This window comes from Diadema antillarum, unplaced genomic scaffold, assembly GCF_040938485.1.
Source record: "Diadema antillarum isolate AM-2024a unplaced genomic scaffold, OU_Dant_1.0 seq00000138_RagTag, whole genome shotgun sequence".
In the NCBI taxonomy this organism is placed as follows: domain Eukaryota; kingdom Metazoa; phylum Echinodermata; class Echinoidea; order Diadematoida; family Diadematidae; genus Diadema; species Diadema antillarum.
In genome coordinates this window covers 160,131-170,312 of record NW_027271215.1, presented here as the reverse complement: position 1 = coordinate 170,312, position 10,182 = coordinate 160,131, and the positions used below count along the sequence as shown (strand labels likewise).

General features: G+C 38.0%; 1 protein-coding gene across 1 annotated transcript; it reads right to left on the bottom strand.

Annotated features, from left to right (window-relative positions):
- Nucleotides 1-5,373: 5,373 nt before the first annotated feature.
- LOC139727641 (cytochrome c-like) lies at nt 5,374-9,937 on the bottom strand. The gene is made up of 3 exons (XM_071638621.1): nt 9,855-9,937; nt 6,163-6,382; nt 5,374-5,621 (listed from the first exon to the last, which is right to left on the bottom strand). The coding sequence occupies exons 2-3, from the start codon at nt 6,353-6,355 to the stop codon at nt 5,455-5,457; spliced, it is 360 nt and encodes a 119-aa protein (XP_071494722.1). The 5' UTR covers nt 6,356-6,382; nt 9,855-9,937; the 3' UTR covers nt 5,374-5,454.
- Nucleotides 9,938-10,182: the final 245 nt, after the last annotated feature.

Sequence of the window (10,182 nt, the reverse complement as noted above, 5' to 3'; positions counted from 1 at the left end):
ATCGACAGTCCATCCACATGAAACTTCGCAAAACCCTCATTTATGTTTGCATGCAAGTATGCCTATACTTTCTGTTTTGCAATGAAGATCTTTCGCAGGTCATTAATCAATTCATATAAGTCATTCCACAAATTGCATCCATCCCGGCAGAAATTAAATATTGTAGGCCTACATATCTCAGCAAATCATTTATTTTGGAGTATGGGCCTATCAAATACTTGCGAGGATGCTGTTCTTCAACAGGTGCATGCTAGCTCTAATTAGTCGTCTCATTCCCCTGATTTAAAATGACTATCCAGATATTTGTCTTTATCTTCTCAGAGAGGTTCATTCCCTCCTCCCTGATCTTTTTCACCTTTAAATATTTTCCACAAAAGGACAAATGAAAGATAAAGACTACAAGCACCTTATACTTGATATTGAAATCGTCAGTTTATATTTCATGCTTGCATGACTGCAGTGTATAGGCTTTTAAAATATTATTAAATACTATGTAGTAGAGCTTGCAGTCGCTATTACTGTGTCGTTTGTGATATAACAAGCACTGGCTAGACTGTCATCGTGCTGTCACTGAGAGCAAGAACCTTTTTTTTTTTTTTTTTGGCAACCAAATCATCGTTCATTAAAAAAAAGTTAACATTTCGTGGACAAAAGTCCTTTCTGTTGTATTTTAACATTATCCTATTAACTGCGAGCGCGAAAAGTGTTCTCTCTTTCCGGTCGCTCTTATCACCCATAAGTTAAGGTGTTATACTTCTTGTATAATCTGCTACGTTTTTTAAAGTTCGCATGTAGGACTTGTGAGCCTAAAGTTTATCGCATCCATTGACCGAATTCGGAACTGAATTAAAGGACGTGAAGTCATAGGTCTATTTCCGAAAGCCTTGAAGATTGTATTTTATACCAAGGATACCTCCTTGTGTTTACGGATCACAATCAGTATATAGGCAGACATAATCATGATGTCGTCACAAGAATGAAAGAAGGCTTCAAGGTATATAAAGGTCCTTCCATCTACAGCTTACTCGAATTAGGCCTAATACGCAATGTTGGGATAAGACAACCTTGAATGTATTATATAGGACCCTATTAAACAACTATGGGATAGGCCTATAGCCAAGATTTAAGCGCCCTTATAACAAGTCATTCTACAATAAAGAGGCAGCCTTCAAACAAAAGGACTGGATAATGTGGCAGAATTGGCTTCACGTCACCTCTTCAGCTTTGAAAAACACTGAATGTAAATTAATCCTATTATTCCCCAGCATGGCGCTCGAGTCCCCGACCTCTTTGGTGCTCATGAGAAACTGCAACGATAAGTAGGCCTATAGCTTTTAACTCTCATTGTTTATTAAACGATTCGCTGTGGTACAGGTACCAGGCCACGCCCAAACCGTTGTTTTTCAGACATGAGTTGAAAAGGCTTTGTCAAATCACGCCTCGAGAGTGAGACGCGCTCTATATCCTGATCGCATAAAATCTGATGAAACACAATTGTCATTTACAACAGTTAAACCAGTTAACCACACAGTCTTTAGAAAAGCAAGTGTTACCAAAGCGGAAAAAGGTAAAAATACAGGCCTACACATTTTATTACAATGAAGGAAAATGTGAAATATATATGTAATAATGAAATTTCTAATCCGATGTGCAGCGTTGAACAAGAGAACGAAACCAAGAGGAGCTAGGAGCACCCCTTGCCGACCAGAATGGAATCTCCGCCTGCTTTTCAAGGGGTAACCCACGCATCAAGTCCGATGTAACAGTGACGCAAAATACTTTAAGGTTGTAGTGCAATAATTTATGACGTTTATATGTGGGTATATTGGCCTATACTGTACTCCTTGAGTATCCCTGAAACATCAAAGGATAAATACATAATAGGCAACTGATCTAAAAGTTTCATTTGTTCAGTGTCTTACCCAATCTGTGATTCCGTTCATGAATGTGTAAACCTCTGGCCATTCTTGTTTGTCCAACACGCTTTCATTGAATTGTTCTGTATAATCTGTACAGAATTCGAGGAAAATTCGTGAAGTACTTTTTACGAAACGTCATTGATATTTATCTATCTACAACAAACAACTTCCGACGATGCACTGGCCGGCGCCTCAAATAAAATATCAAGTGCTTCATGCGTGAAGAACTTCTCTTACCAAAATATGTTCAGAGAAATACAGTTTAATGGTTTATTGAGCTCTTGTTTGAAGTTATCTTTGATAAATAACCAGTGAAAGTGTTTCTAAACTACTAACTTTAAGAGACCAAATTGATGATATAAAGTAAGCCATTATACTCAGGAAGAAAAAGAGTTTTAAATAAAAATCCTGACAGTATGTGAATCATAATGTTATACATCTACTGTACAATCAAACCTATACCCATATCGGCTATATCCAAAGACGACGAGACAATGCCCGTTATAGACAGGTGGCCGCTATAAGGCAGGTTTTGACTTTCTACATGTTGTACGAAAATACATGTATCAAGATACATGTATCTCACTTTGAAATAAATTATCAAATATCATGGCACAACAACGTACAATACTATGTTATCCCCTGCAGTGTTAGTTCTTCTGTTTCTAGACAAACAGTCTTTCGTAAGCGCAATTAACGCCATAACCCTTGAACATTGAATAATCTGAAATTTCCGTCTAATGACTTGTTAACCCTTCAGTGTCAATAAAACGCATCGCCTAACTATCATTGGCGTTTCCCGGTTAATTATCACGCAAATTTTGCAATTATTACTCACAGCCTGTCGATAACGAGAAACAAAACTAATCTCCAAACTGGAATGGATGACTCTCAGCAACGGTGCTTTGTAATATCAAAAGCAGTTATGACGCAAATGTTTACTCATCAAACAGGGACGGAAATTACACGACGTATAAAGTAATTGTACATTTTGCCCAATGTTGTACAGTAGGTAGATAGACTGATGGAAAATAGATACATGTATACAGAATAAGACGCAGAAAGAAAAGAAGAGTTATGGAGGAGAGAAGACCTGAGCACACACACAGTTTCAATAAAGCTACCCGCCTTAGAATCGTATCCTTGGATTCATCATAATGGAGGTTGTGTTGACTTAGCGACGATAAGCGGTTACATTTGCAAAATGAACGTTTATTCTTCTTGCTTTCATGATTGTGTCAATATAAAACCATATACAAAGACACGTGAATCAGTCATATAATTTGCTTGAAACTTGAATGATAGAGGTGGCGACTTGAACAATGTACTCAGGTTGAACAAAAACATTTCAGAAAAGCCTTTGACCTTCGACCACTTCGTCCCTAGCCTTCTGCCCAACCCCCAAATAAATGTATAAGTGTCGTAACTCCGCAAACAAATTTAATGAAATCCTGTATGTACTGTGTATGTACTAACCTTGTAAAAATTGAATACTTAGCAAATGCTGATATATTAGGATTTGACCTTCTCACACACACACACACACACACACACACACACACACACACACACAAACACATAAACACACCACTCATACACATCTACACATGCAATATTGCTGTAGTAGCTACATGTATACTCCGCACAGAATCACAGAACATACAGTATCCTCAGAAAATTACTGTAATTTCCATGTGTCATGATGCAATTATTGTTGTATATGCAGTGTTTGTCTAAGTGTTCACACATCTTGTGACCGTTTCTGTTTCATGGCTTACACAATATGCAACATTTGCATTGAAGTTAGTTCATGTGTGTACATGTACAAAAGTTGTTTACTTGTTTGGTACACATACAGTAGTACATGTATATACTGGTACATGCTGTTCAAAACAGCTCTGAAGCAGGGCGCATTTTGCCAAGAGGGTTGCCCTAATTGGGAAGGTAAAATCAATAGGCAGTCACCCAGCCGTGAATGACAAATCCTTGAAAGATTCCAAAGACTCCACAGGGCTCACCTTCACAAAATGCTCCACAGTACAAAGCAAAACCAGTCTGTCGGAATCAAGGATCTATCTTAATAGGCTGCTGCCTTCAGATGAAGGTTCTTAGTAAAAGCTTTACTCTAATCCATTGTCCTCTCACACTGAGTGAAGCCAATCTGACATTAGCACACGGCTTTGGGTGAATTAGTATATTACAAATGTTTAACATTGCTAGGTCGTTGAAAGACGAGAAAAAAGGGGGACAACCTGAATAAATTGTACAACATCACAGGCTTTTAATCCTCGTTCATGATGGTATTGAAGAACATGATTCAGTTTCGACCCAAGGTATCGACACACATCCATAGGTGAACATTTGTGATGTTTCTTTGAAGTACAGTAATGCTCAATGGGACAATGACTTATATACTGGAAGGGCTTGATAAAAACCTCAAAATAGGTCATATTCAGTTTGTCTGCAAGTATGTACGGCACACGGACTATGGCATACCGAATGATCATCAGGGGTGTGAGAGTTCTTGTACAAAAAAAAGTCTAAAAACAAAAACAAAAACTTATGACAAAGGTTTGACTGAATATTAAACTGAACATTTCAATGCATTTGAACTGCAAAAAAAAAAAGAAAAAAAGTCTGAAGTCAGATTAAACTGGACTCTCACACCCCTGAATCACAGAGTTTACACAAAGTTACACATTTTCACTTTCAATATCTTTGTCTCTGCTCCATTTCTTTCTGTAATTTGACTAACTCTCCAAACATAATTGAAGCACAAAAACAAAAATGTGCATTCCTACCTGAGCTCCTGAAAATTATGCAGCTACATGCACCGCTATTGCAATTATGTAAAACACAATGACATGAACATGAATAAACTATCATTCTTCATGCCTTCTTGTTCCTGAACACTGAGCAGAAATGAAGCCAATGCAGATATCAATTTTTATCCACCAAGATATACTTTAAAAACTGGCCTAGACATGGCTTCTAAGACATCACACGCATAAATCACATCAAACATGTAACTTGCTATACAGAACAAGTATGTGTTCTTCAATTCTGAAGTTTTTAAATTTTGAATAAGACAATTCCTACTTAGTCCCAGCAGTATACAACTCTGGAAGAAAAACATATAGGAAAATGTCAAAAACATACACAATAAATGAATAAATGAATAAATAACAAATAAATACATGAATAAAGAAAACAATCTCGCGCCCTAAGTATTAGTAAAATGATCGCATATTAGGGGCCAGCATGATTCAATTCAATACCAAACCAACAACTTGGCCTGTCTCAATGCACTGCAAATGGCATACAATTTTTGAATCGTAACTGTATAATATACTCTAATTGGACACAAGTACTGTGCATACAATGAAATAGACTTGCCAGCAGTCACGGCAAGTCTTAATAACATGGTCACATGTACACACATTTAGGTATCCAATAAAAACTTTGTATAAATATATTAATACAGTTATTCCATGAAATGCTTGAGGTCTTTCCAAACCAACTAAGTAGCGTGTCATTAATTGTCCTTGGTATAATTCCCCGTCGTCTTCTCCTTTAAATATGCGATGAGGTCTGCACGCTCTTTGGGCTTCTTCAGGCCAGCGAACACCATCTTCGTTCCAGGGATGTATGCCTTGGGATTTTCCAGATAGATCCATAACGTGTCCAAGCCCCATGTGATACCTGTAGGGGAAAACAGAGAGATAGAGAAAAAAAAAATACAAAAACAATAATGGTCAAGATATATTCATCTTCCAGATCACTTCACAGGACACATCCTACATGTTTTATCAACTGCACAGAAAAATCAGTACACAATTACAGTGTGCTCTCATTGAAACAAACACGCATATAATAACATTTTGTCCAAACAAAATATTAATTCAGATCCCTAAAATTTGTTTGGCTATGGCACAATTTCCAATGTAAGACAAAGAAAATTGCCGTTCCTGGTCGCATGTATAATGCACTTATCCATCCGTTGGACAGGTAACGTCACTTTCTCTTTATGTTAATCCTGCCCATAAGGTGAATACACATGCTGTACTTCCAGAATATTTTCCCATTTAATGTTACTGTAGGAGTCAACAGGGTTTCCATGCACTGAGACTTCTCTGTGTCCATCCCTCCCCACCCCCAAAAAGAAAAAATATGACAACACACTACACGCTCATGATACAATGCTCTCTGAAAAAGAGAGAGAAAAAATTTCAGCTGGCCTCACCTTTGTTCTTGTTGGCATCCGTGTACTTGAACCCCTCAGCCTGGCCCGTTTTCCTGCCCCAAAGCCCCATGAGGTTTGGGCCCTGCTTATGCTTCCCGCTGTTGTCAATCTGATGACACTGTGTGCACTTCACTTTGAAGATCTTTGCACCCTTGTCTGGGTCTCCGAAGTTTGGCTCTACTGTTTTGCCCATTGTGACAGGATGAGGTATCTAGTATCACTGGAGAAGCACATGTTGGCAAGAACCAGAGTACAGGGGGAAACAAAGGAGATCAGAAAATTAGAAGTGGTGTTAACTTACCACCAAAATATTCTTATCAGTTAGAGGACTGAGGGAACACATTCTGAAAGGTATTGTTAACCATTGGGAGCAGTGATTAAAAATTTTTTAAAGCTATCACTTTTGATGTGCAATGTGTAGGTCAGTTGTATCACAAAATATCCTACCACATAAAGCATTATGCAATAAATTAACAGCCTAAAATATTAAGATATCAAGCATTTTCCCAACAAAAAAAAAGTCACAACTGTGGACCGCTTATTCTACAAAGAATTTTATAATAACTACATGACCATGACGACAACAGAAACACTAATAAAAACAGGTTGCTTGCAAAGTACTACAGAAGGATTTTACACACATGTGTACAATGTAGACCACATCTGGTTACACATAGTGTACATAGACTCGAAGTGTTTGAAGTCCAAACAGGGACGTGTTAGAGGAGTGGAATCTAATTGTACTCTGTGCAAATTTGTGAGTAGGTTCTATAGTACTATATAATATTATGACAATTGAAAGCTCAGCATCTCACTGGCTTTGATGTTCAATGCTCCAAGCCGCTCTTCCACAGAGTTTAGAAATAGAGACCAAAGAAGAGGTTTGTGATTTGAACAATTCTATGGTGTATTCCACAGGAAATGTTGAAATCTTGTGTGTAACTTTGTGGTAGAGCTTGTTTAAAAGAATTTTGTAAATACCCCTGGGCTGAAAAAGGAGTACATCATACAGGTACTACTACTAGTACATCGTATCTCATAAAAAGGTTAACATTATTCTAATCTTCTATCTACTATAGACCAGATCTATATACTGTACGAGCTGAAATTTTCGCGTACGGATATTTTCGCGAATTGCTACTTGGAGGACATTTGCGGGTGTTGTTAATTTCGCGGTTGCGACGGTCTAACTGAACGTAACTATTTACGTGTTGTTATTTTCGCGTGTTATTTTCGCGGTTCAAAGGCGATTCGCGAAATTCGCGAAAATTTCAGCTCGTACAGTAGTATTACTACAAGTTCAGTACAACACTTTCATTGTGCATAGATCTTAAAGATAATATTGTTTGGCAGGTTTAGCACTTGAATGTTAAGCTTTTGAATTTAATAGTAATTGGTGAAATTGGTGAATCAATGTAGAAGATTTTGATTCCACATGTTGAGAGTTAACTTAAAGAAGTGCAACTTTTACAAATTTTCTGTAAGTGTCCTGCATTCTTTACACACTGTTATTACAAAATTCATGTTTCCAAAAATGTTGAAGGGGCAGCAAATTGAAGCTGCATTGCTGGTTTGGTAAGTTGCATTTTAGGAATGATGCATTTAAAAAAACAGAACTTGATCCATAGGCTGCTACATGTAGCTGCTTTTGAGCTAGGAGGGTCTAAAAACATTTGAAGTGTTGTATTTTGTCAACTCAAAGTCAAAGCAAAGGAAAGCAACACCAGTGATAGATCTGACTGTAGAACACATAACTTCTCGGCAGCACAGAGCTCAGCACCGCAACGTTTGGCGTTACAAAGGAGAGATTTTTGTTTCTTGTCCTCAAACAGTAGCCTGCACCTCCCTGTCTGGTCCAAATACAGTTGAACCTCTCTTATCCGGCCTCCCTTTATCCGGATCTCTCTATTATACGGACGCAATCTCGCAGTGATTTTTTTAAAAAAATAATTACGGGAGGAAAGGGGGATTCCCAACTCCTTGAGAACTCCTACACAAACACACATGGATTACATACTTGATACATTTCTTAATAATTATTTAGGTAAATCATCCCAAGAATCTATAAAAGAAAATGATTTCATTCTTGCAAACACAGTCCTCTATTTTGGGGTCTGTTACTGAGTGTAACAATGAAAAGGTGGCAGTATACACATTACTACATGTGGTACTACAATGGGCTACATCAGTACATGTGTATGTATATGTACATGTATAAAGCATTGAGTCTCCCGTATCCGGCCAAATCCCTTATCCGGATGAGCCTCGGTCCCGACTTGTCCGGATACGAGAGGTTCAGCTGTACCGTAAAACTAAGTGGAAATTTTTGCGGTGTTGAAATTTTCATGTATTTCGCGCAGCCAGAAATCAACGCGAAAATAAAAGCACGCAAATATTTTTCCTTGCCATATATGTACATTCCTGTGCACAATGTATTGATTCCGAGGAATGAAAAACACACGAAACTCTTCAGTCTTCTCGCCTGGCCAAGCGCAAAAAAAAAAAAATAGTTGTGCGAAAATATCCACTTTTACAGTACCCAAACTGGTGGTACATAATGTAGGCCATAGTTGCGGCACACTTGACCTTGACCCACACATATTGCACATCACCTATCATACAGACAATGACACATTTAGTGCCTTTATCGTAGTGGCGACAATCAAAAGGCGATGTCCGACTCTTGACACGTATGATCAGGTCAGCTCAGGCCACTTCTACTCACTGACTGTGAATCTATCTCTCTGACTCTACCTCTTTAAAGGACAAGTTCACCTTCATAAACATAAGGATTGAGAGAATGCAACAATATTAGTAGAGCACATCAGTGAAAGTTTGAGGAAAATTGGACAATCGATGCAAAAGTTATGAATTTTTAAAATTTTTGTGTTGGAACCGCTGGATGAGGAGACTACTACAGCCTGTGAGTCATATGCGTACAACAGTATAAAGAAAATGTAAAGAAAATTCAACATATTTTCACTTTTTTCGCGTAATAAAAGAGCACTTGACTTGCCTCTTTCGAAAGGCAGGGGGAATAATATTACACATAACATTTGTCGGTAACGAGTAGGGGGAATGTGTACTTTTTTCAAAAGATGAAATTTTGTGAAATTCTCTTTATATTTTCCTTATATTGTTGTACGCATGTGACATCTAAGTTATTCACACACTGCAGTAGTCTTCTCATCCAGCGGTTACTGCACAAAAACTTCAAAAATTCGTAACTTTTGAACGGATTGTCCGATTTTCCTCAAACTTTCAATGATGTGTTCTACTAATATTGCTACATTCTCTCAATCCTTATGTTTATGAAGGTGAACTTGTCCTTTAACAATTACACTCACTGTCCGTCTACACTCTGTTAAGCTAGTGTTACTGTTTATGCCTTTTTAAAGGCATAAACAGGTAAGTATAGGTGTACAGGCCGGGAATTGTATGATTAAATTACAATATGATTTGCACCGCAAGCTGAGACATTTTGACAGTTTTGTGTGATCGTGAAATCAATGAAGGCATAAATGCGTCAGTCAGTGTCGACTGTCAGGTCGCCCTGCGGACGTAGCCGGCTACCGACTGAAAGCACGCTGATGTAACTAAAATTCGATGGAAAATTTTCCCAATTTCTGTGATCTAAATGACAATCGCAGTACTTTCAATAATACTGTCAAACACAAGACATAAAATCTTACCTTTAGAATCTAAAACTAAAAAGTTTCAACCGCACTGTTCAACTCAGGAGTTTCGACTTCTGATCAAATGGTAGTGATGGACGATACAGAATTCGGTGTATGAGTAATAATGGCGGCGTACGCACAAGACTAAACTGATCGCACACACACGTAAGTTTCCTATTCTGTAATCTAGCTGATGTAATGTAAGTCTATGCATAGTGTGCTTCATAACCTTTCCTTTGCGTGCGCGCAGTACTACGTGCTCTCCATGTGGTGTTACTGTATCAGCGTGTTTCTACAGAACCCCAAATTCCGGGTCTATCGGATTGTATCCGATAGAGGGGGC